Genomic DNA, 27,425 nt, shown 5'->3' on the forward strand with positions numbered 1-27,425 from the left:
TATATATATATATATAAATATATATATATATATATTACACAATTGATAAAGTGTGTGTGACTATATGTCAACAGGGAAAGATTGTCAGATTACAGAAGTCTCTCATTTTATAACGGCAGGAAGCAGTCGCTTTCACTTCTGATAGAATGGGTGCGGATTTGTGGGGGTATATACCAGGAGAAAACCAAGAGCAAGATATCAAATGCTTGTGAGAAGGAGATAAAAAACATGCTATGATTTAGGGACGATTCAACAAATTCCTTTAGCATTGAACTATCATTTTGGATACCGACTGAAGAGAAGTTTGCCGTGGAGTTACAAAGCATGATGGAGAGATTCTTCTCACTGCTGCAAAAGCTAATGGAGGTAAAGAAGATGAAGGAAGCTCAAGGGTTAAGTGGGGAAAGATGACCATAGAGAGAGAGAGGGTGAGAGGGACATGGTGAGGTTAACTTGGGATAGTGGGAAAAGAAATTATCCCCATGTTTTTTGATTTTTCAGTTAATGGCTACTAAACTTGAGAACAAATTCATCTCATGCCAATCAACACATGATGGATTATAAAAATATATTAAATCAAACATAGGATAATTTCGTGGATGACATAAAGGGCAACAAGAATATCTTGGTTCACAAGAAATAGGCCGGTGGTCAACTAATGAGCTTATCGATGGCGAGGCTAAGTTCAAACTTTGATACTTTACACCTCTTTAGGCGGAAAATAGGAGACATAAAAAAAAAAAAAAAAAAGGGGTTGGGCTTTCTAGCCTTAACCTTAATTTACTGTTGGGGAAGAGGGATAGTTTTAAATTTTCTTTTAGGAAGGAGGGAAGGGTCAAGCTTTATGGACTCTTAGCTCTCATAGTTTTCCATATATTTGCAATTATTCAAGAGTTGGATTGTGTAAAGGCGTGTCATTACATTATGGCGTAATCTTTGGTGTTCAGTCAAGGGAAAAGTAGATACTTGGGTGGATATGCTTTGAAGTGATCTTGTTGGTTTCTCGGTGATGATTTGATCGGCTTGAAATTGAGTGGAATTGGATGATAAGTCAATTGTCATCTGATTGATCGTGGAGACAAAATTGGCAAGGGATTCACAAGGTAGAGTTGATTGTGATTGACACCAGGTGTTTCATCAGAGTTGTTTTGGGACATGTTTAGAATTTGATTTTATTTGTAGGTTTGTCAAACCAAATTTTAAAATGCTCCTTTACACATGAATAACTCTAATGAGGGTTGCAAAATGAGGCATTTCTCTTAGACAAAAAGAAGTTGATAGTTGTAAACCTGCTACTGCAAATAGTGCCGTTTTCAACATATGTGAGGATCCCAACTGACATGATAAAAAATTTTCCATGTATGTATGAGAAGCCTTTGATGGCAAGCAAGGCATATTTTATTGATTTTTTTTTTTATTTTCGAGTTTGTTGCTGGCACTTCCACAGTGACTCAGCTGAGTCTAGTCCCGTCATTAGTTACTCAAGCCCAGTTGTTTTCAAATTTAATGAAGAAGTTTGTATATTGAGATTGTTATCTTTAGTTCTAGAACTGTGATTGTTGTCAGTAGTTCGTGCAGGTCTATGAAGTTGAAACTCGATGATATTCTTGACTAATTTTAAGTGAGGATATTAGGAAATGGCAATTTGGTGAAGTTCATTTTAATGCTTTGAATCTTGAGAGCATATGAAGATAAGTCTTGAGTGTTATATGTGAAGTGATCTATGATGAGTGCATAGGTTTATAGAGTTCTGGAACTTTTCTTTAGGTGTTGTTTTTTTATAATTCACACAAATAATTTATGACTTAACTATTATATAGGGGATTGTTGATGGTGAACTCTTTTATTTTGTGGGATTATGTAATCAACAAACCAAGATTGTTAATGGGATTATGTGGAAGCTTCACAGTTTAAAACTTGTTCTTAGCTTGAAGAGAAACATAATATCTATTTTTGAGAGCTTGATAAAGAAGGTTATGTCTCAACCTTCTGCTATAATTCCTGAAAGGTGACCAAATGTGTTATGGTGACAGCATAGAAAAGCCAATATGACATCTTGTATATGATAACAAATACTATAATAGTGAATTCACTATGAAATTAAGTGCGAAGAATTTTGGAGATTTTATGCTGGTCAACATTTCTATCAAATGGGAGCTTAAGGAGGGCATGATAAGAGAAATGAGCAGGATGACAATAAAACAAAGTGGTAACGGCTGATAATTTTACTGCTGATCAATTGAAGCACTCAAAGTCTCATTTTCCCTTATAGTTGATTGAGGGTAGGTGCCACACATAGATGTTCCTTTCTCCGCGGATGTCACATCATGAATTAATCTCCAAGTAAGATTATTAGATAATTAATCTCCAAGTAAGATTATTAGATGTTTGATTCTAAAGTCATTTTAAATCTATAAAAAATTTGGATAAGAATTCAGACCATTTCTAATTTTTATTTTTATGCTCGGTGACTGCTAAACTTAAGATCTTCTTACCTATCACCACACAATGCTTAATAAAAGAAGATGAACTCAAACATAGGATTCTCTCAACTTCTTCTTGTGGATGCCATCAAGGGCAGCAAGGACCCAGTTGGTCGAATACGGAAGAGGTTTCGACGACATTCTCATTGGTGGAGAGTCTAGGGTCAAGCATCAAACATTATTTCACCTCTCTATTTTTAACTGGATGTGGTAAACATTGTTGGGAAGAGGTTTCGACGACATTATCATTGGTGGAGAGTTTAGGGTCAAGCATCAAACATTATTTCTCCTCTCTATTTTTAACTGGATGTGGTAAACATTGTTATACTTGCTGAGGTTGACTAGAAGGACTTCGAGTTTGTGTGGTCGATGGTTTTGCCTGGTGAAGGAGAGCATCCAGGGGTCTCATAGCAGGAGGTGATTAGTGGCTTTCGGAGAGATGACCACATGAAGTTTGAGGGCTTTCAATTGAAATAGTGATGCAACTTACATGAACTCTTCCAATCTCTATCGTCCAAGCATAATGAACTTCCTCATCTCAGCAAATCCAAGTCAAATACCTTACAGATGTACACCAATAGCAACATGACTTTTCATATAAAACTTTACAATAGCTCGATATAATTTCAAATGAACACTGTCGCTTCTTTGCATCGCCTTGTTCTCCTACTTCTACAGGTTTAGTTTGTTTTACAGGTAGTGGCTTTCGGAGAGATTGTGACATATAGTGTGAGGGCTTCCAATTGGTGATTGAAGGCAAATGAACTGTGTACTATGCATTATAGAGAAGTAGAATAAGGGAAGCTTATATCAAGTATATGATCATATGTATGTTTGAAATATGCATGTATGTAATGTAATTACTGATGTTATTTCTTCTTGAGGTTTTCTTGTGTTTTGAATTTTTGAAATAGAGAGAGAGAGAGAGAGTAGTAAGGGGAATCTAGTGAGGTAAAAGGAATATTTGGGGTATGCAAATATATTATATCTTATATATTTTTTTTAACCAGTGGATCATTTATCTCTCTCTAGATGCTGGTGGATCTTACTGAATCTTGAAAGTTCTTTTTTTTATTTGATATATATTTTTAAATTATTTTTTTCTTTTCTTGGGACTATCGTCACTCTTGTACAGGTGGTTTTCCCCAGCATTTTCTCCCAACATTTTGATGTTATTTATTTATTTATTATTTTAACATCTCTCCTCCTTTCAGGTGATGGAAGAACAAAGATGCCACTAAGTCCAACTGTTGCTGGCTCTGAACATCCTTTTGCCACTGGGTTTGGGTTGAGTGGTGGCAGCATTCAGTTTGGTGAACCTTCTTCCCATCCGTTGGGATTTTCACATAGTATTTCCTCTGGAAGCTTGCTTCAGCTTCCATTTGGTGATAGAAGTAGGCCGTTTTGGAGTCCAAACAGGGGGCAAATGCTTCAGAGTCGGAGATCTCAATCCAGAGAAGACCTTATTTCATCGATTGAGGCTCACATGGTGAAAGTTTAGTACACAGATTACAAGCCAGGTATGAGTCTGCCTTCTTTGCTTTTGGTTAATTAACACTCTTTTATTTCTTATTTCATACATACATATACACACACACACACACTCACACACACACATATATATATATACAAAGATATATACACATATCTATGCACATAAATGTGTATATATCTTTGTATATATTTGTATATATATATTGACAGCGAGTAGGTTTTGCAAGGATGCCGCTCTTTATGTGAAATTCGGAATTACAAACTTGAATTCAGTTTACTTTGTAGTATATTTGAAATGCTATAAATAGGGTCGACTTCATAGACTTTGCATGTATATTAAAGTGCTGCTTCTTAAGCAGGTATGACCAATCTCAACAAACCAGAGCCACCAATGTGCATATATTGGATGATTGGAGTATTCTTTTAAGCCTTAACTTCTCAGGTGCTTGCTTTTTAACATGCGGAGCTTCAATGCTGGTCATCATCTATCATTTTTACTCTGATTTTTTATTTTTATTTTTTTAGTTATTTATATAAAATTTATATATTTAGGGTTAATGTTGTTCGTGGCTTCCTGGTTGTAGTACCAAGGAAGATTTTTTGGTTCAAAATGGTATATTTTTTGAAAAGATAACTTTGGAAATAAAATTTATATTAAAGTAGGTTGTTTTAGACTTATTCTATGATTTTGAAGTTCGTTTATTTGGACTTCGGCAGTAGCTGCTTGTGGCATTCACGGCTTGGAAATGCCAAGAATAGCTTGAGATCAACGAATCAATGAAATTTATACTGAGAGTGCCATTAAAGTAACATTTTGTGAGCAAATTCCTATTAAATTGAAGAATAACATTGAATGTAACAATCCCATTTTGTTAGCATGCAGAATGCAGTAGTTGTGCTTGTTGCTTCATTTGACCATTTTTAGTATATCTTTTATGCTGTCTTTCTATACAAGTAGTATATAATTCGAGTAGGATTTAGTAAATCTTATTACTCCAGATTTAGTAATTCCTGGAGTGTTGAATCCTGAAAACCAGAAATGATTGGGGAATTCACATACGCACCAAGTAATTCATATATATTTACATGTTTGACACATGAATTTGATATTTATTTATATAACATTTTTCTGCTATAATCACATCAAAACATATGCATGAGATGTGTGTTTCACTTTAGAAAAATTAATATTAGTGATATTTTTTTGCTGTGATGTTAAGGATTTTAGTGCTATACAAATGATAATTAAAGTTTAGTTGTTAGATATGTGGTTGTATGTAAAGTTCCCAATTGTTTAGCATGGTAGATTCTATTTATACTTAAATCCTCGTGATTTGTTTGACATATATTTGGAGGTTGTTTGGCTACGAAATATATTTATTTCAAATTTCGTAAATCCTACTTATCCTAGGATTTTCTAAGGGGCAATTACAAATGGCACGCGTAAATACATTTGTTCTGCAGTTCAAAAAAATCACTTGGGTGGTTAATTTGACACGCGTAAATACATTTGTTTTGCACTGCAGTTCAAAAAAATCACTTGGGTGGTTAATTTGCAAATATCAATGTTTCTGGTGGTCTTTATGTAATTATCCCATTTTCTAAATCAGGATTTAGATTAAATGAAAGTGAAGGGGCATTTAAGAAAGTAATATGATTTTTATGGCTCTACAAATTGTTTGCAAAGATTTAGCTTAAATTCTGGGTAAAATTGTCGCTAAATCTTGCAACCAAACAGCCCTGAAATTTGTTTTGTCTGCAATCCAAGCTAATCTTTTTTTAGTTATGCAACCCTTTTGAGATACATTTTAGGAATATGTATTGTATGTCCCACTGTTCATCCTGCTTTTGCTTTTAGGTTATTCTTGAATCTTAAATAACACAAATGTGTTTATTTCAAAATTATTTAGGGCTGCATGACTTTTATTTTCTATTTTTGTTTTTTTTTTGCTTTTTTTTTTATAAAACTTTCCATAGCGTGTTTGGTTGGTATAGTTTTTACATGTTTTTATTTTTTTTTAAACACTAGAAAAGTCGTTTTGAGTGTTTTTCAAAAAGGTTATTTTAAAAAAATAAAAAATAAAAACATGCCAAACATATTTAAAAAATAAATAAATTTTAGTTTATTTTCATGTTACTTAGTTGTTGGCCACAAATAAACTGTTGAAATTATGCCTCTTAGTTAATATTTCCACACTTAATATTAGTGGTTATTGGTAACATATTAATCAGTAAAGCAAATAATTTTGTTCTTATCAATATCAAGTTCATGACTGTAAGCTTCAAGATGCGGCACATTAGTTCGAAGCAAAGTGAAGAATCCTGAGGAATCGGGTTCAAGCAGTCATCTTACCTTGAAAAAAAAGAACAATGTAGGTTGATTCTAAGATTTCTTATGAGAACTTCAGAACCTAATGCTGCTATATTTTGCCCAGCAGGTATGCAAAACGTGTGCACAAATTTTCCTTCACCTGCTCTAGAAGGTTTTTCTTTTCCATTATATTGTTGTGAGACTTAAAAGAATTTGCTTCAAATTTTTTGGAACCTTAATAATGTTCCCTGCAAACTGAGTTGTATCTAATGGCAGCTTTTAATTTTAATTTAATTTATATGCTTTGTTTTTGAAGGGCTTTTGTCAGGTTTAAAGTTCTATCAGATTTCTAGATAAATTCCTATAGGCTTCAAATTCAAAATGTTATGGTGAGTTGTGCTTCTTTATAATGTGGTTTTTTAAGAGTATGATGGCTACAAGAGCAATAATGATTATTTTCTTACTATTTTGCTGCCACTTTATAAATAATTACAATTGCCCTAAACTGACCTGTGGCTCATAATTTCATGAACTATTATTTCATTAGATATTAAAAAAAAAAGGGGTGGAAGAGAACCGTTTTAGCCCGTAGACGTGAAGGCATAAAATCAATTATTCTTATTATAGTGATTTTTGATCTGGCAGAAAACAAACACTCCAAACAAATTAAATTACATTCATCCCTCTCCCATGTCTTCATATAAATCTGTCATTCTGAACTCCAATTCTTCATAATGCAACATATCTGTGCTTATTTTTATCTTGAATTATATCCAAAGAATGGAAAAATATCTTCCGAAGCCCAAAGAATTTTTTTTTTTTTTTTTTTTTTTTTTGATTCAAAGTTGGCTTTGAGCTCTGATTTTCACTTGGGGATGAAAGCTCCCACATAGCCAAATCCCATTATGAGAAAGGAAATTGAGAGAGGATAGATATATACGAAGTAGTGGTCAGTTCTGAAAGCATAGTCATATGATGCACATCCCCATAGGCATACTCCAATTCCAAGCTCCCAGAAATTATATCTGCCAAAATTTAAGGAAATATATATAAATAAAATAAAATAAAAATATATTGTATGTTTAAAATGGATGAGTAAAAGGGAAAAAAAATCAATGGCAAACTATCTGAAACATATAAATTCACTGATTAATGATTGAGATCTTGTAATATCACTGAAAGGAACAGAACTCAAACTTGATTGGAATGCATATATATAAATCATTACATTTATTTTGAAAGAAGATTAACAGAAAATTTAATTGATTATTCATTATTTTCACTCATCATAAAATTATTCAATGAATTTGAGACTCATTATGACCAAAACTTTTTCCTAAATGACATATTATCTCAACCTTTTAAATTTTATGAAGATATTAAATTGATTACATGATGCTATATTTAAAAAAAAACTATATTAAATTGAGCATAATTGTAAAAATAATCCCACAACTAGAATATTATTTATGGCTTACAATTATGAGAGTTGTATATGTATTATACACCGGAAAAAAAAATCTAAGAAAAAGGAAAATGTAAGAGGATTACCTATCCCAGAACCTGGTTCTGATTTTGTTGACAACACTAACCAATGGTTTAGACTTCAACATATCCCCTAATTTTTCTGTAACTATCCATTCATTAGCCCTCTCTGCTTCCGTGAGCCCGATAAAAACTGCTTTACATCGATGCCAAGACATTACATTCTCGAACAGAATCCAAAAGAATGTTAGATGAATGGAGCTGCAATACATAAAAATAAATATATTATTGTTAAAATAACAAAATCATATATCAATAGGACTCAAAAGAAGTCTTTTTTTAAATGTTTAATATTTGGTGATGATTACCCGGGAGTTCCAACAGCATTGAGAAAAGTTATGATAGTGGGAATATAAACTACTCCCCAGCGAGGAATTTGAACTTCAGGAAAGAGTACAGAGAGAGGAATCACAACGCAGTAAAATAAGAAGGTGACAATGTGGGAGATGATTCTTCGTGCCAGAAAAAAGTTGTAGATCAAATAAAATTTCTTCTGTGGGGACACATTCTGCAATGATAAGAGATAGAATATGTAAAACAAATTTTCTTAGTTTAGTTCTAAGTTCCGATATATACATAATTGAAGAAGAAAGCCTAACCTTTGCCCATAGGATCTCCAATGCCATTTTCTTAAACAAATTTGCTGGTCCACAAGACCATCTATGTTGTTGGAAACGATAAGCTTTAAAAGTGCTTGGTAGTTCACTTTTTACCTGAAAATAATATAATTTTTATTCTTAATGAACCTATGATTTCATGGAGCAGCACTTGTGTTCTATGTTTGAGTGTAATAATATGATTTTAACTTCATATACACATAATGAAGATAACATATTTACACTTATACCAATCATTTGAACAAAAAACGAATTTTAACATCCTGCTTATATTAAAACAATTTTTTTTCTTTTTAATCTTCAAGTTTAAGATTACCTTGATATTTCCAGTATACACAAATTTCCAACCAGCAAGGGTGGCTCTCACTGCTAGATCCATATCTTCTACTGTTGTTCTTTCCTTCCAACCTGCTGCTTCATTAATAGCTGCTATGCGCCAAACTCCAGCAGTTCCTACATTTCAAATAATTTTGTATAAATTGTATTAGTTCTGACAAGTATATATATATATATATATTGCATGCATGCTTTGGTGAAAATATTGTACCGTTGAAACCAAAGAATGCCACTGTCGATGATCCTGATTGCTGCTCTACCTTGAAATGATAATTTAAAGACATTTCTTGTATTCTTGTCATCAAGCAATCATCTGCATTCACTGTATAAAAGCATTAAAGTGTTACTTTGTAGCCATTATTTTTGTCTTGATATATAATTCTGTAATAAAATAAAAATAAGTGTAAATTACATACTGATCTATGAGGTATAATGAGCACTTCACATTGGCCAATATTTTCTGAAGCCATAGTAATTAGATCTTAATATTGATATAAAGAAAAAGGGTGTTCTTACCAAATTTCCAGCGAGCTTGAACAAGAGCAATTTCTGGATTGTGGATGAGGAAGGGAACTGTTCTCATTAGAAAATCTGACGCAGGTTGAAAATCTGCATCGAAAATCGTGACATATTCGCAGATTTGCACGTAAGGAAGATCCATTGCTTCCTTCATGGCTCCTGCTTTATATCCATTTCTATTATCTCTTGATATGTAATCTATATTTATTCCTTTTCTCCTCCATTTCTCACATTCATTTTGAACCAAATCCTGCAACTCAGAGCAACAGTATGGTTGCATTAATTTTACGGTAGGTATAAACTGTAGTTGACTCAGCTGAGTAAGTTTTGAGCAAGGAGATCAAACCCTTGTTATTAATTCAGTTGAGTCATCAAGAACTTGAATTATAATTCGATCCGATGGCCACACGAGATTGCAAACAGCTCCGATTGATAGTTTGTAAACCTCCAAAAAATTCTATTTCAGTCACTACTACATATAATATATATATATATATATATATATACTTTGTAATACACACACACACACACACACACACATTGCTTACCTCTTTCTCATTGAACATAGGAATTTGCACAAGAACCATAGGAAAAGCCAAGCTTCCTTGTTCTTCATCCTCTTCTATTTTCTTCCACTTATAGATTTTTTCTGGTTTTCGACGAAAGATCTTAACATAAAGGCTCACCAAACCCATTGAAAGTTTTTCTATCAACAACATCGTTGACATGATAAGGCAAAGAACAACTGCCACCCTTATCACCGGCACAACTACTTCTGAACTGAATCGCTTCCATAGTACCGTAAATTGATCCGGAAGCACCGTCACCGTCGACGAGAAGATGAGATTGAATGCTCCTCCCATGGAACCTGCAAAAGGTCTATACCTCTTGGCTGCACATGCAAAAAAAAAAAAATCTTAACAAAATAGATGAATGACTTAACAAAATAGATGAATGAAAAAGGACCTTAATTTACACTTAATGTATTCTTATCATTTTCATATAACCTTTTATGAAAAATGCCTCCATATATCCTTATTCTTTAATTTTTCAAAATGATAGTGCAGTTCTATCTTCAGTATAGAGAGAATTTATATCAAATCAAATGTCATCAGAGGAGGAGCCTTATGATGAAGGACATATCACTCTATAATTCTCTCTTTGTACGATGGGTTCTTTCTCCATAAAGGCTTAAAAATGTTTTATCCATTAAATTCTATGCTTTTTAAAGACATTTATTGTCCTCTCATTCCCACCCTCAGAGAAATGCCAAGAAATAATTTGATGATTGCTGTATCATTCATTATTTCTCATTCATTATTTTCTGCTTTTTGATTGGGGCAAAATTATAGAGCAAAATGCAAATAATAATGGAGAAAGTTGGGGGGGAGATTGGCTGTATGAAAGAGATTTCTGTCATTTGTTCATAATAATCAATAGAAGTGAAGATAAAATCATAAAATATATAATAATAATAGTTTCCAAGAAGCCTATTAATGTTATACATTTGATTTTTGCATTTTTTTATGCTTTATAAGGTCCAAAATTAAAATAAAAAAAGAACTGTTTATCAACTTAAGAAAAAGTGCCATACATATTGAGCTAAATCTAACATAGGATGCCCTTTACCAAAATTTAATTTCTTCTATTTTTCTTGCTTTCACTGCAATGCCAATTATAATTAGTTATTACATGCCACACAATTCTTGTATATTTACATTTCTAACTTACTTTTAAAAGTGAAATGCAGATTTACCAAAATGTTATTAATGCAAACATCAAACTTTATATGTAAATACATAAGAATTGTATGGTATGTATGCAAATTTTCAAAAATATGAATGACTCTATATGAGAGTTAAATAATTGATGGATCATTAACTCTGATCATATCCTCCTCAATATAAAGTAGGATTGATGGAATAATATCTAACATTTTCAGTACCTTTCATTTCTTCATCAGAACTTCATAAAACAAAATTTATTGCATTTCAATGTGCAGTTACTAATTACTTATATGACAATAAAGCGTTTTAAAGAGGATTATCAAATCGAACCTTAAGGTGCATTGGCAGCTGTTAGTTTACAAAGTATTAGCATTGGATCTCCTCATTTTCAGAAGCTTCCAATATCAGTAATTGGGGAACAATTCGATTCCTTTCAGCCTCAGCTCTCCTCCTGATACAATAATTTGCAATAATTTTTCTTTTGCATTAATTTTTTTGTTTTATTATCATTTAAATTATAAAAAAAAATTAAGATGAGGCACAATGCCATAAGATTCATGGCTTCATGCTTATCACAACTTCTTATTTTTATTTTATTTTTATTTGTTTTGTCACTACTTTATTCATGTTTCTCCTCTTCTTTTTTGGAAATTTCCTGCTACTATTCTCATGCTTTAAATTGCAAATCAAAAGAGGACCAGGCATCATAAACATGTTGCATTTTGCATGAATACTTTTACATAGAAAGGGAAAAAGATCTCTTAGGTATATTATGACAGTTTTGTTTCAAACATCATTACTATACAGGAGCAGAATAATCATTTCTCCCGAAACAACTGCAAAATAACTATTTTTCATTTTATCTTTATTAGCTGTTGTGCAGCAGTTTTTCTGAAACAATTGCTTATCAGCAATTTATTTAAAAACTTTATCTGTCCCAAACAGAAGCTATAAGACTATTTGGAAGAGCTTTTTGGTTGGATTTCTGAACTGCATCTCCTTCGGCATTTGATTGACACGCATCGTAGAAATGGGAGTTTAAAACCACGGCAGGAATTCCTTTGGTTCAGAACTGCGTCCGTATTTAAAATCAGAGACAACATCATCAATATTTATGCCGTTGGAGAAGTTGAAATATTCAATATTTATGCAGACCATTTTGAAAAAGTACTTTTAATTTTATTTTAAATAATTTGATTTTTTTCTGAATTTACATATCTAACAGCTAAACATGCATATTTACAGGCATACCATTCAAATCTCTGACATCACAAAATGAAAAATGCATATTTACACGCACCCTTATTCACAGACATCATTTTCACAACATAATTTTTCAAACGGAACATCTGCTTCTGTAAAACCAGCTCTTAAACAACAGGTTCTCAACAACAACTTTTAAATTGAAACTTTCAGCAACCACAACCGAAACAAACACACCCTAAGACAAACCTAAAGTGTGGGACCAATGGACCATAATTGTTCATTACTATAATTTTATTGGATGTTTTGTTTATTTGATTGTTTACCTTTTTTTATTAAGAAAAACCAATGGAGTCATCTGACTTTAAAAAAATAATTTTGGTAGCAGATTAAGAACAACATTATTGTTCGTATCTGTTACGTCATCAACAAATTTTCATAATATGGCATAAATCTTGAGGAACTGCAGGAATCAAGTCAATCTTTTGAGCGAGAAACGTTCAAACTTCGATTAAAAATTATATAGAGCTTTGATTTTAACAAACTTATAGTCAAACTGATCGGCTCGAAGAGAAGGACCCAACAATATGAAAATCAATCCAATGTGAGCCAGATCAAGCCCCGATCAAGTCATTAAATCACTTTTATATGATTTTTGAACATATTTGGACGGTCAAATGGATGTCTAATCTAACAAGCTTATAGTCGAATCGAGCTTCTCGACAAGACAAATCCAACGAGCCAAGATCTCTCAATTATGACATTATTAGGGCACTAAATTGTCCATTAACCACCGTTTGACGAAGGAAATCTCTCCGGGGCGTCCGAATATAGTGGTTTATATTCTTTCGTTAATTGCAAATGAGATTCTATTAATATAGCCTTACCCCTCTTTTAAAAAAAAAAGGAGAAAAGAGAGCTAGAAGCCTAAAGAAGACTAGAAGATTAAAGGTTAGAGAGTGAGCTGAAGTCCAATATCATCTCGTCGCTGACCGCCATCGACCACTAGTCACCAACCACCACTAACCACTACTACTTGCCGGCCTCTGTAGATTACCATCGTTACCGTTCACTTCTTACGACAAGTTCATTAGTGCATTAACATTGTAACTCAAGAGATTGTGTCTCCTTTTCTCGCCTGTGAGACAATAAATTATAACTGTAATCACCACGTTATAGTGGATCTCTTCAACTGGGCTAGACCCTATGTTTTTGCCCTTTACGAGTTTTCCTTGTAAGAACTTCTGACATTTCTAATGGTTGTTTTATTTTATCTAAATGTTTGTTGAATAATAATGCGACACTAAGACAATAATGTGCAACTCTACCATCGTGAATTTTCTAGCACACGTCAATAACCAAGTTGATCATGTATTACTAGACAAAAATTTCGTTTCATTCAAAAACAATCACTATATATATGAAAAATTAGGGATGTTGTAGTTAACCGAACCATATCATTACTAAAGATATGTAATTAACCAAGGCTCCAACTAATGTGATCAAAATCTAATGTTTCCCTAATTGCAAAAATGCTTGAAGATATCCTACTATAGACCTTCATTAATCCAATTGATCAATAACCAAGAACTTGATGCATGTTTGGGCACATAACAAGAACAAGATAATTATTTGAGAGGGTAGTGGCTTGCAAGTTTGCCTTCCTTCACAATATAGTTCTGCTGAGGAAAATCTTCTCCTTTGACAAGTATTTGCCAATAGGGCTGTCAAAACGGATCGTTGTTCGTGAATAGCTCGTGTTCGGCTCGTTAAATTCGTTTGATAAGTTAACGAGCCGAACACGAACTAAGATGTGTTTGTTTGTGTTCGGCTCGTTTTGGCTCGAAATACTACTCATCAAGTTTATATATATATATATATATATATAAATTTTTTGTAATATTTTTAAAAAGTTTAATTAAATACAAGGCTACAAAAGATTTATAATCAATAAAAAGTATTAATTAAGAAAGAAGAATAAAAATTATTAAATTAGATTCAAATGATGTTTTAATATAAATAATATTTTTTAAAGCTTGCTCAAACCCTTATTACTTATTCTCTTATGACTACATGATTAGGGCTGTTAAAATGACTCTTTGTTCGTGAACAGCTCGTGTTCGGCTCGTTAAGCAAACGAGCCCGACACGCAAACACACTTTTTGAGCTCGAAATATAAACGTTCGGCTCATTTACACCCCTATTTGTCAAGCATGTCCTTCACACCAGCTGCATACCTCAGCTGAAATATTCAGCTTCAAAAATCAGTATTTATTCACAATTTTATAATTATATTTAATATTTACATACATACCATTCAATTCGTACGCACCTTTTAAAAGTTAAATGGTGGTGGTATTCAAAGATTTGGGGTGGGTGGTATAAATACAAAAAATTAAAGCTTAGGTGTTAGATTTGTAAATGCACATAGGAACTGGGTGGTGGTATATCTGTAAATTGCTAATACATAAATAAGAGACATTTACAAGCACCCACACACATACTCCTTTGTATTTACATATTTAGACATTTACAAACGCCCACACACCCACACACAAGCAATCAGCCAGTTTCTGGTAGCTTCTGCCCAGCGGCTTTCTGTGGCAGGTGTTGCACTGCAATTTATTAAAAAGCTGCAGCAGCCTCAAAAAGACATTTAATGGGCTCAAAATCAGCTCGCGACTTGTTGTATTCAATTTTGAGCTGAGCGGCTTGAAATTGAATTGAGGTTGATCCGGCTAAAAATCAAAACGGGCTAGCTCGAATAGTTATTTGAATCTATTTCAGTTTATAAACCAGCCGATTAGCTCAAAATTGAAACTAATTGGCTTGAATTTATTATTATTTTTGTCTCATCAACCTCAAAACTGTCTCAAAATTAGCTTGTGACCCGTCATATCCAAATTTTGAGAGCCGATATCTTCGGGCTAAATTCAAATGCCTCTCCGCTACCCCCTAAAACCCTCGACGGAGAACTCTTCACCCCTCTCCGCTCTCCCACGAATGAAGGAGAACTCTTCACCCCTCTCCGCTCTCCCACGAATAACTGTCCGCTCCCCTCTAAGAAAAAATATTAGCTCAGGAATATTGATGCATCAGTATTCTAATGAAGAAGTGCCACGTAGGTGGTAATGATCCCACCTGAGTTAATATTTTTTCCCCCTCTAAAACCCTCGACGGAAAACTGCTCACCCCTCTACCCTCTCGCTCCAATCACTTGACGAAAATGGAGGCGCGTGAATTGTGACGGGAGATCGCCGATGAACAGATTGCCGGAGTTGCGGCGACTTGGTGAGGGTTGGCTTGTTCTCTCCTTTAAATCCGTTAAAGCCGCCAAACTATGGCGCGTAGTAAGTCAACCAAAACGCGGAGATAGGTTGATAATTTTGAACAGCACCTGCAACATTAATGGGTTTATCTACTTACTACCTCATCTGTATAGATTATTTCAATTAGCTTAATCAGCCGCAACAATCAAGCTAAATTTGACCATAGTTGTTCTGCTTCACTGACGAGTTCATCGAGTAATCAGTCTTGTTGATCAGGCGTCCTTCACTCATGATTAGCCCAATTGTTTCTCCGTATAAAATTTGATATGAATCTCGAAAGCCTGCACAAGGTATGGAAGATTAAGGTCCTAAACAAGTCAGGAGAGGAGGATGCTCGCAAAATCCTCGATCGCATCAGTAAGCAGGTTCAACCTATAATGCGGCGGCGTAAATGGCGAGTCAAACTTCTCTCAGAGTTCAGGTGCTACCTAAAACTATAATTCATTTTTTTCAACTTTCTATCTCTGTTACTCTCCATCTCTCGTGCATTTGATCTCTTTTAAGGGTTAGGGTTTAGGGTTTTTATTATTGAACCCTGGTTTAATTTCAAGGAAGTCCTGCGAATCCATCGCTTTTGGGTTTGAATGTGGGATCGTGTTTGGAGGTGAAGCTACGTCTTCGGAGGCCGAGTCGGGTTTGGGAGTTCTTACCCTTCGAGCAGGTGCTTGACACAATGTTACATGAGCTTTGTCATATTGAGCACAGCCCTCACAATGCGCTGTTCTATAAGCTATGGGATGAACTCCGAAAGGTACACACACCATCACCAACTCCATATATATTTGACAAGATAAGGCGACTATTTGATCCATTATTATTTAGGGAAATTTACATACATGTCACGCAATTCTTATGTATTTACATATCTAACACCTAAATTTTGATATGTAAACTTATAACAGTTTAGAGTCATACGACTATGCATGAAAAAGTGTATTTCTCTTTTAAGAAAAAATACTCATGATAGTATTTCTAATGTGACTTGAGTGTTATGTTTGTAGATATTAGGTGTTAGATAAGTAAATACATGAGAATTTGTGTGTTATGTATGTAAATATCACCCAAAGTTTGATTTTTACCCTTGTAACACCTTGGTGTCATAACGTTATGCATAAAAATCAAACTTTGAGTAAGATATGTAAATATATAAGAATTTGTGTGGTATGTATGTAAATTTCCCTTGTTTTTTTAGATTAAATTCATGCCATTCTAAATATTTGGCATATTGGACTTTAAGAAAGCTATTATTTACAAATAAAGCTGATGAAAGCCCTCACTTATGATCTTTATGGACTCCGATGGTAGTCGAATTTATGAATTACAAGAGAAATCTCCCTTGGTAGTCGAATTTATGAATTACAAGAGAAATCAATGTTAGTTGCTTGTTGCAAAACTAGATTGCTGGCTAAATTTTCCAGAGTAACATGACATCCTATTCATATTAGCTTATGTTTGAATTTGAGTAAACCGAAACAATAGGACAACAGAATGATTTTGGATCTCCATCACAAAATTTTTGTTGGTTTCCCACTTCAACAGCTATTCCTTGCACTACGGCATGGAAAATTTTTTCTATGATTTAAGCTTCGTTTGGTTGAGCTTTTCATTTTGTAAAAGTTTGTTAGAAAGGTGTTTTAAGAAAAAATAGTATGAAATAGTATGAAAATGCAGTTTTTTAATTAGTGTTTTTAAAAAGTATAAGAACCAAAGAAGTTAATAAATAGAGGACTTTATCTGAAACGGAAAGCGGTTTGGAAGTTTAGCCAAATGAGGCCTCAGTCTATTTGCATGTAGAAGAAAAATAAATTCATGCATGTGTTATGGGGCTTGACACTGTGGGTTAATGTCTACATTTGCATGCACATCGAAATTTCAATCCATCCATGGAAGAGCATTTTGGCACTTCACCAATCATCGTGGATCGAGTTTATCAGGGTTTAAACATTTATGCATGTATTAAGTTTTGTCGAGAAGAATGTAACATGTGTTGTCAAGTTAGGTTTTAGGATCTATTTGAGGCAGCTGCAATTTTTTTATAAATTTGGTTGTAAAATTGTGGTGGAGAAATCAACTGCTTTGAAAGTACTGTGAGAATTGTAAAAATTTATTTTTTTTCAAAAGAAAACCAGATGATAGTTTTCTTGAAACGCCATGCTTTGATAGATCAAGTTGCAAAAAAAACTTTCAACCTCAAAAAAATTCTGGAAAGCAACAAAAAATAGTTCATCAAACAAAACAGTGGTAGCAATCTAAAATGCAAAATAGATAGAAAATTATCACATATAGACCCGTAGTTGCAAATTTTTTAAATTTTACCATACAACTATGCATGCAAAAATGCTTTTTCTTATGCATGCAATCTTCGAAATTGAAAGAGTGATGCAATTCCATTATATTTGACCATTGCCTTATTTTCAAATTTATGGTTAGAAGTGATGTTCGTGTTTTCATGAATGGCTGCAGGAAAGCGGTGGTTTGGTAGCGAAGGGGGTTTGGTACTGGAGAAGGATTTGATGGTACTGGAAGACGCTTGGGTGGTTTTACCAGGCAGCCTCCTCAATCATCTCTTCGACAAACCGCAATGGCTCCAGCACAAAAACGCACTCGGGTCGGTGCTCTATTGCCATCTGGTCCAAGGCAGCTCGGGGGCGATGATGTTATTATGTCTGCTCTTAGTCCCATAAAAACTGCTGCAATGGCCGCTGAAAGAAGAAAGCAGGATGATTTGTGGTGCGGTTCAATCTCGCGTGAAATGGAAAGGATCGATGGTTTAGAAGAACTCGGAGAATCTTCGAACAGTTTAAGGTATGTAGTGCAAAGCAGGAGTTCTACTTTCTATGGCGGTTTAGCTACTAGCTCTCTCAACTCCTCTAATGAAACTACTTTGGTGTATTGCATACATACCACCCAATTCTGTTGTATTTACATATCTAACACCTAAATTTTAATTTTTACATTTATATCACCCAAATCTTCATATCACATAAAAAATGCAATCATTCTAACTTTTAAAAAGTGAAATACACCTTTTCAAGCGTAGGGAAGATGGAATGTATGTAAAAATTGATGTTTAGGTTTTAGATATGTAAATACATAAGAATTGAGTAGTATATATGTAAATCTTTCATCTACTGTCAATAGCAGCAACCATAGGAACAGACCGCTATCTGTGCCTACATATTCTATTTCGGCAAGAGAAAATAATGATGCAAGCTGTTATGGGAATGCAAAGTGTGCACTCTATTGAATCAGGTTTGTTCTTTACCTTCCCCTCACATAAAATCTGTTCTTCTTTAGTTTGAAACGTCTCTCAATTTTCAATTGAAGGAGTTCTGAATTTAATTTAGTCCCAATGTCCTTTTTGTTCATTTTATTTAAACCTTGTCTTGATTGTATAACAAATTGTAACATTATTTTAGATGCCTTTATATATGCAAATAAATGATTATGAGAAGTTATGCTTTCTTTTGCCTCTGTGTTGTAGCTATACTTACGTAAAACGTCTGTCTTGCATTGTAATTATTTTATGAGCCTTTTTTTTAAAAGTTTTACATCATGCAGTAAGTTATCCTGTCATCTTTGAATATTGTTCGTTATTTTCCAACATTTAGGATGTGTTTGAAAACTGGGAATTTTGAGGAAAATGAAACGGGAGAAGTGCTTGTGCTCATTTGATATAGGATCAAGGGCTCAAATCATTGGGTTTATATATTCATAATCAACCCAGAAAGTGTTTTGATTTCGAGAAAAATCTCAAAATGATGCCCAAATCTTTGCAAGTGGTTCTTTTGGTCCAAAGTTTATAAAAATGTCAATTTAGCCCTCAAACTCTTTTAATATCGTTTAAAATAATCTACGCGGGGGACTTTTAGCCCCTCATTAAAAAAGACTGGAGACTAATTTGGCACGTTTATATATGCTGAGACTACAATGACCTCATATAAATAGTCAGAGGACAATTTTTATACTTTACTCTTTTGATATCATTAATTTCCTTCACTTCCTTGAATTTGCACAAAGTTTTAATGTTTGCATAATTTCTTTGTGTATTATTTGTCTTGGCGTGATTTATGTTTTACAGCCATTGGCACCAATATGTGAGGCATGCGAAGCTAAAAAATTTAGACCTTTGGAATCCAAATATAAAACCTGCTCATGCAAGCTCTGTACTTTGGAGAACAGCATGAAATTGGACAAATGCTCTATATGCAAGCAATGGCGATACTCAAACGGATCACCGGCGTCCACCCGCAGTCCCAATTATGGTACTTGACGTAATTGTTTAGGTGCTTATGTAATTTTTGAACAAATGTTAGTATATTTTGTTTAGGGAAATTTACATACATGCCACACAATTCCTTTGTATTTACATATCTAACAACTCAAGTTTGATATTTACATTTATAACACTTTGGTGTCATAAAGTAATGCACAAAAAGATGTACATCACTATTAAAAGGTTAACAGTAGTGGTATTTTTGATGTGATATTAAGGATTAGAGTGTTATGTAGTTCATGTTAGACATGTAAATACATAAGAATTAAGTGGTTTGTATGCAAATGCCCCTTTTGTTTAGCAAGTCTTTGTAATTTTGTGAAATGAGCTTGAATTAGAATGCCCCGCTCTCTTTATCTCTGATTATGGTGGTCGTTGGCCTCATTTTTCGTATATTATGAACTGAGCGATCTATTTTTTTTGGGAAATTTACATATATAGCACAGAATTCCCATGTATCTACATATCTAATACCTTAAAATTCGATATTTACAATCATACTACCCTGATGTCATAAACTGATGCTTGAAAAATTGTATTTAACTTTAAAAAGTTAGTAGTGTTTTTCGTCTGATGCCATAAACTGATGCTTGAAAAGTTGTATTTAACTTTAAAAAGTTAGTAGTGTTTTTCGTGTGATGTTAAAGTTTTGAATGTTATGAATGTAAATACGAAAGTTTAGGTTTTATATTTGAAAATAAATAAGAGTTGTGTGGTATGTATGTAAACGTGCCCTTCTTTTTATGTAATGGATTATGGATGAGTGGCATCTTTATTCTAATGACTGCCATACCTTAAAATTTAATATAACATGTAGGCTATATTTATAAATTGACGAATTACTTGATCAAGTTTTGATCCTACATTTGTCAAAATTTTAAGGTCATTGCATTATCCTGCCTAATGGGGTTGCTTGAATGGGATTTTGTCGCTGATTCTTATCAATAAGTTTAATATTTGGAAGATTTACATACATATCACACAATTACTATGTATTTACATATCAAACACCTATACTTTAATTTTTACATTTATACCGCTTTACCCATGCTTTAAAAGTTGTGTTTCACTGTTTAGAAGGAGCGTTATTTTTAATGTGACGTGAAAGATTCAAGGGTTATAGATGTAAAAAATTAAAGTTTAGGTGTTAGATATGTAAATACATGCATATGAATTGTGTGGGGGTATGTCTGTAAATGCCCCTGCATATTTTGTTGCCACATTCAAAGGATTATAATGATTCCGGCTATGATAAGGAAATATTGTGCATGGAAATATTGTGCATTGTCTTGCCTGCATTGTCTTGCCCTTCCTGTTTCACTTCACCTGTTCTGTTTCATAATGAAAAACCCCTGGCATAATTTTTGGGGTATTTACAGCGATACCACTTAATTCCTGTGTATTTACGTAGCTAACACCTAAACTTTACTTTTTTACATTTACGGCGCCCAAATCTTTTATATCACATAAAAAATACCACCATTTTAACTTTTCAAGAGTGAAAAACACATTTTCATACATAGGCAAGGTGGTATGTGTGTAAAAATTTAAGCTATAGGTGTTGGATATGTAATACATAGGAATTGAGTGGTATGGTATGTATATAAATCTTCCATGATTTTTTAGATCTGAGAAGACAAAAGGCCAATGCATCCCACATCCTTAGTAGTGGAATAATATAAGATTCTTTGGTAGTGGATGGTAGTTGGAAAATCTACATACATACAACTCGTTTTCTATGTATTTACATATCTATCTCCAAAACTTTACTTTTTACATACATGCCACCTTACCTTTGCATTTTAAGCCGTGTATTCCACTTTTTAAAAGTTAAATCATGTTATTTTTTATGTACTACGAAAGATTTGAGTGGTATAAATGTAAGAATTAAAGTTTAGGTGTTAGATATTTAAATACATAAGAATAAAGCGGTATATATGCAAATATCCCAACAAAGTTAAATTTGTGTTTGGCTCATTAGATAATTGAGCTTTCACGGAACATGCTTTGTTCTTCTTAATGATCGAGCTGAGCATAATCGAACATGAATAATATATATATATATATATATGTATATATATATATATTTCTTATGAGAATATAATGTGTTCATCATTGCAAACATTGTCAATATATCATCTTTACTGACATTTCTACTATTGAGCGCTCAGATTTTTACATTTTTCTGATATATCTTCAACTCCAAATTTTATATGCTATTGAGCACTCAGTTTAAAGATTTACATTCATACCAGTCAATTCTTTTGTATTTATTTACATATCTTAACACCTAAACATCAATTGTTACATACATACCACCTTATCTATGCATGTTTATTTTTTTAAAGTTAAAAAATTAATATTTTTTGATGTCGTATGAATGATTTGGGTGGTATAAATGTAAAAAAATCAAGGTTTAGATGTTAGATACGTAATTGCACAATAATTGGGTGACATCCATTGAAACTTGTAAATGCCCTTATTCTTAGCTGTTTTTATGCCTGAAAATTGTAAAAACCCTAAACAACTAACTTCTAAAGCTCAATTTTTACATCCATGAAGGTGTATCTCATTTTTCGAAAGTTAAAATGTTATATTCTAGATGTGGTACTAAATATTTGGGTGGTATAAATCCGAAAACAAACTTTAAGTGGTTGATATGTGAACGCATAAAAATTAGATGTTTTGCATATAAATGATCCTATTTCATTTTATAAAAATATAGATGACTTCATGGATTGTTAAAAAGGATGTACAATAAAGAAAGATCTATTGACAGGAGACTGAGAGTCTTCACTTATTCTATCGGATGTAGTCTTATGAGTTAAAGATTAGTAGATTTTTATGACTGATATTATTTGTTAGAGACAGAAAATATGTCTTACAACTTGATTAATGAAATCAAGATTTCTGAGGTATGATTGATATGCAAATGCTTAAGAATTAATGCAAAGCAATTCTTATTCACCATTTCAAATTTAAAATTTTATTATACTATTTAAACTATGTGATTTTATTTCATTAGAGTTATATTTATGTAGTCCTTGATGATGCATGGCCAAGTTTAGTATGTAAAGGCATTCACTCTATAAGGGTGGTGATCTCTACAGAAGAGACCATCCCTTGCCCTATAATAAGTGAGGGCTTGAAGATAAGGAAAAAAATCAACATATGTATATACCTAAAGGCGATCTTTACATGTCTAATCCTAAATTGAAGGGTTAATAATCACCTTTTTTTTTTTTTACTCTATTCTATTCTATAAATATTATGATGTTTATAAGGTGTGAATGCAATATGTTATTTTATTTATTTATTTATTTTTGTTATGAGTTTTGATTTTTTTTTAAAAAAAATTAAATTTGAGTTAATTAAGGATGGTAAAACTAGTTTTGAAGAGCATATTAGAAACGATCGAGGTTATAAAGAAAACCTCGCCAATAAACATAAAAAAAAAGAGACAAATTTAAGCGGAGACGGAACATAATTAACACACATTTAAACAACAAAAGCAATAAAATTCATTAAATAAGAAGGTAATAATTACTAGATCTAAGACAAACTTGTCAATCGACTAGACTATCTAGATGTCTTTAGTTTGTGTTCAGTTACTTTGGGGTCCATCATTGTATTTGATTTAAGATGAGGTTTATCCTCTTCTTTGATGTTTATTCTTGTTGTGATTCGTCCTCATTCCATTGTCTTGCGGTTCCCACTTCAAACAATCAAGACAACCATAGGTTACTAACTAAGACAAACTTTAACTCTATATTAGACTCAACAAGTAAATGGAAATCTACACTTACTATGACACCCTACATTTACAACAACACCCTGCAAAATAATATTAGTATTCACAAAGATACAAACAAAACAAAATCAACATAAAAGTCTACTTGGATCTAGCACTATGTTGCACACTAGGGCCCCAATCCTATTGACTCTGCTTAAGGTGTTTTTTTTTTATTATTTTTAACACCTGCAAAAAAAATGAACATATCAATTTTATTTTTATGATTTTAGTGGCTATTTCACTAAGCATGATTTGCTGCAGAAGAAAAGTGTCATAAAACAACTAAATGCTTAAGGTGGTTTTTTATTATTATTATTTTTAACACCTGTAAAAAAAAGGAACATATCAATTTTATTTTTATGATTTTAGCGGCTATTTCCCTAAGCATTATTTGCTGCAGAAGAAAAGTGTCATAAAACAACTAATTATTGTCATAACATCCAATCTGACGCACAGGCAATCCTAATATTTAAAACTAACGGGCAGACACAACAATCACCATCAACCATCACAATCATCTATGTTTTTTTTTAAATTAAGTAGTCAGATTCTTTCTTCAAATTGTGATATTTTTATTTTTTTAATATTCAATTTTACCCAAGAAAGTGTTTATGTATGTTTTTTAGTATTTTGTCAAATTTTAAGATTTTTTATTTGAATTTATTATGAAATTAGTTAAATGTCATATGTATATATATATATATATGTTTATGAGGCATAAATACATATTTAATTAATATTAAAATTTAAAAAAATATCATAAACCATTTAAGAAAATCGTTAGGGATCTTATAAAACCATTTATACAAAAAAGTATAGAATTTTTATGCATTTTATATTTTTTTGGAATTTTTTATTATTAAAATTTGTTTTATTTTGAATTTTCAAAACAATTTTTATATTTTAGATAAAATAAATTTTATAATTATTTGAATATTAAATGTATTTTCTTAAATTCATAAATAGATTCAAACAAAATCTAAAGATTCTCAAATTTTACAGAGATACTTAGAACTGAATTTTGAACATTTCAAGTTCAAATAAATTTTTAGTATTATTTAATTAATTATTTATTTTATTATTTTTATTCAAATTTAATAGATTTTAGATTTTGTCTTTTATTTGTGAAGATACTCATTGGTGGAAATTTAGTATGATTTGGAATTTAAATGATCAAGTTATAACAATTTTAGGTCGAATGGGTATATTTGTAAATTTAAAAAACTTACAGATTTATCATTCTTTCAAAATGATGCATGATATAAACAAAAATGAGTGATAATTGTTGTACTTACAATAGAGCGGGGGCTGAATCCGCATCCACTTATATTGGAGCCTTCGAATATATAAATGACGGCGTGGACCACACCAAATTACATAACAAAACTAAACAACACTTGATATAGAAAAGCAAGTCATTCTCGTGCAGCATAAATGCAAAAACAGCTTCAAGAATACATTCCACTTAATTGTTGCAAGCCAATTGGGCATACATCTCAATGAAATCAGCTGATATTAGCATCTGATAAGGGTCCATTTATACTGCATTTTTCCTCTAAATAAAATAAAAATAATCAGCTCCTTATTTATTCTGTCAAGCACTGGCCTTCTTTGAATCCCCCACATCAGGCAAAAAATGTTAATGACAATAATAATGCTGCATCTAAGAATGAAAAAAACAATGCTGAGCAGAGATGAAGACCTGAATCGCTTTCATCAACAATTTTTAACGGTTGTGCCAATGTAATCAAAACCTATAATGAAGAATGCGGCTGACTGCAGAAAGAGGTAAACAAAATATCCTTTTTTGATGCAGGTAACGTCATAGAAGGCAACCATAAATAGGAAGGCACCCATCCATAGCTCTGCCCCATGAAATCTAATGCAGCAAACAACACAAAACCATCAAAATTTAACTCCACAGCAAACAACATGTGGGAATAGTCATGGTGGCTGATATTTTTATAAAGATGATTGTAAAGTATTGGTGGAGAAATCAACTTAAAGAAAAGTTGGGGTGAGAAATACAACTTATAGAGAGATTTTAGTTGAGTGTATAAAGTACCTTTGCCAAATCCTGATTTGAGGATTCTTGTATTCGACAAGAAGAGGCTCTTTAACCGTAACTTGTACTAAATCCTGTGATTCCTGAACTATGACTTCCATGGATGGCTTCGTCTTGGTAGCATCACCTAACTTTCTTGTAACAATCCATTCATTAACCCGGCCGACCTCTAAAATACCAATAGTAGCCGCCTTTATCAAAAAAAGTTGGGGGTGAGAAATACAACTTATAGAGAGATTTTAGCTGATTGTATAAAGTACCTTTGCCAAATCCTTATTTGAGGCTTCTTGTATTCGATAAGAAGAGGCTCTTTAACCGTAACTTGAACTAAATCTTGTGATTCCTGAACTATGACTTCCATGGATGGCTTAGTCTTGGTAGCATCGCCCAACTTTCTCGTAACTATCCATTCATTAACCCGACCGACCTCTAAAATACCAATAGTAGCCGCCTTTATCCGATGCAATGACATTACATTTTCAAAGAGCACCCAGAGGATTACAAGGTGGAATGAGCTGCTCATAAAACAGAAGAGATTTCATTCATTTAGCTAAACATTCATCAAAATCGTAATAAATTGTAATGTAGTTTTGAATTTTATGTCCTGCATACCTTGGAGTGCCCACTGATTTTAATAGCGTAATAATTGTAGGGACATGTACAACACCCCACAATGGAACCTCAACCTCAGGAATCAGAACAGAGAGTGGAATCACAACGCAGTAGAATACGTACGTGCATACATGAGATACAATCTTTCCAACGAAGAAGAAGCTGTATATCAAGTGGAATTTTTTCCCTATCGAAACCTTCTGAAAAACCAATTCATAAAGTATATGGAAAAAATTTAAAAAAATATATCATTCTGTGCTGATTCAATTACAAGAAAATGATGTATCAAGTAATCTATGTAGTAACCTTGTTTGTTATTATCTCCATTGCCATCTTCTTGAAAAGATTTGCACGGCTGCCTAAAAGAGATTTATCAAATTCAAATGTTGTAAATCCAAAATAGTGTTTTGTTCAATTTATGATTATATTCATTAAGTTTGTTTATTATGTTTGACATAAATTTGCTCTTGTGACTTTCTTCATAAGCTAAATCTGTTAAATCAATATAATAATGGTATTTAATAAATTCATATTTACGTGAAAATATGGTTAATGGATTTTAGCAAAGTGCGGATTTATTTTCTCTAATTTTTTTGTTCGGCTGGATTTAGGTTAAATTATATATAAATTCTACTCAAATCCGGCTACCAAACACCCCCTAAGATTAATGTAAGGTGAGTTTTTGTCACCTTCATTTTAGTAATTAAAAGTCAAGACTAATTAACATACATGGTGGCATTCCGTGCACAATAATTTCTCTTAAAAAATTAAAATATTTACATACATACCCATCAATTCTTTTGCATTAACTTATCTAATACATAAACTTCTATATATAGTTATATATATATGTGATTTGATTGATATGAATATTTACACACTGGAAGTAAACATTATTATAAGGTTGTGAAAGATTAACAAATATGTTCCGATACATAGCAGCAGCATATTAAAGAAGATAGAAGATTATTTTTCTGCTGCCTATTTCTAAAAAAACAATCAATATCTTAATTATTTCACATGCTGTGCATCAAAAGTAGCACTTATGAATTTTTATTATATTAGTAGCTCTAATTTATTTCACATTCGACACTATATATATATATATATATATA

General features: G+C 32.5%; 3 protein-coding genes and 1 long non-coding RNA gene across 10 annotated transcripts in view; 2 read left to right on the forward strand and 2 right to left on the reverse strand.

Moving 5' to 3' along the window:
• Nucleotides 1-6,558, forward strand: part of LOC110021366 (probable apyrase 7) — a 25,254-nt gene extending 18,696 nt beyond the window's left edge. For 2 of the 5 annotated variants that reach the window (XM_020719831.1, XM_020719828.1), the window contains 3 exons: nt 3,698-4,003; nt 4,337-4,419; nt 6,244-6,558. In XM_020719831.1, the coding sequence (XP_020575490.1) occupies nt 3,698-3,984 (287 nt within the window). In that variant the 3' untranslated portion in view covers nt 3,985-4,003; nt 4,337-4,419; nt 6,244-6,558. Of the gene's footprint in view, nt 1-3,697; nt 4,004-4,336; nt 4,455-6,243 lie in introns of all 5 variants that reach the window. The other 3 variants (XM_020719832.1, XM_020719830.1, XM_020719833.1) reach the window with 3 other exon arrangements.
• A 199-nt stretch (nt 6,559-6,757) lies between these two features.
• Nucleotides 6,758-10,482, reverse strand: LOC110021502 (glucomannan 4-beta-mannosyltransferase 1-like). Its single transcript, XM_020720017.1, has 10 exons — nt 10,313-10,482; nt 9,854-10,197; nt 9,652-9,750; nt 9,303-9,555; nt 8,998-9,108; nt 8,767-8,903; nt 8,433-8,546; nt 8,142-8,341; nt 7,840-8,034; nt 6,758-7,313 (listed from the first exon to the last, which is right to left on the reverse strand). The coding sequence occupies exons 1-10, from the start codon at nt 10,332-10,334 to the stop codon at nt 7,154-7,156; spliced, it is 1,635 nt and encodes a 544-aa protein (XP_020575676.1). The 5' UTR covers nt 10,335-10,482; the 3' UTR covers nt 6,758-7,153.
• Nucleotides 10,483-18,053: 7,571 nt separating this feature from the next.
• On the forward strand, nt 18,054-19,912 carry LOC110021506. Of its 2 annotated transcripts, none has more exons than XR_002293661.1 (3): nt 18,054-18,369; nt 18,706-18,816; nt 19,646-19,912. It is a non-coding gene; the product is annotated as an uncharacterized LOC110021506 (long non-coding RNA). The 2 variants fall into 2 exon arrangements; XR_002293660.1 differs by having other exon boundaries at nt 18,709-18,816.
• A 5,156-nt stretch (nt 19,913-25,068) lies between these two features.
• The window catches only part of LOC110021503 (probable mannan synthase 11), a 14,674-nt gene continuing 12,317 nt past the window's right edge, over nt 25,069-27,425 (reverse strand). The window contains exons 7-8 of one of the 2 annotated variants that reach the window (XM_020720019.1): nt 25,699-25,865; nt 25,069-25,512 (exon numbers count right to left, since the gene is read on the reverse strand). In XM_020720019.1, coding sequence (XP_020575678.1) covers nt 25,350-25,512; nt 25,699-25,865 — 330 coding nt within the window. In that variant the 3' untranslated portion in view covers nt 25,069-25,349. Of the gene's footprint in view, nt 25,513-25,698; nt 25,866-25,958; nt 26,126-27,425 lie in introns of both variants that reach the window. The other variant, XM_020720018.1, reaches the window with a different exon arrangement.

Source organism: Phalaenopsis equestris, unplaced genomic scaffold (assembly GCF_001263595.1).
Source record: "Phalaenopsis equestris unplaced genomic scaffold, ASM126359v1 Scaffold000134, whole genome shotgun sequence".
Classification (NCBI taxonomy): domain Eukaryota; kingdom Viridiplantae; phylum Streptophyta; class Magnoliopsida; order Asparagales; family Orchidaceae; genus Phalaenopsis; species Phalaenopsis equestris.

Coding starts and splice junctions, on each gene's coding strand:
- LOC110021502 (XM_020720017.1), bottom strand. CDS start 10,334: ATGGAGGCATTTTTCATAAAAG. Junction 8,547..8,766: donor TGTATACTGGAAATATCAAG/GTAATCTTAAAC, acceptor TATTATTTTCAG/GTAAAAAGTGAACTACCAAG. Junction 8,342..8,432: donor TGGAGATCCTATGGGCAAAG/GTTAGGCTTTCT, acceptor TTATCATTGCAG/AATGTGTCCCCACAGAAGAA.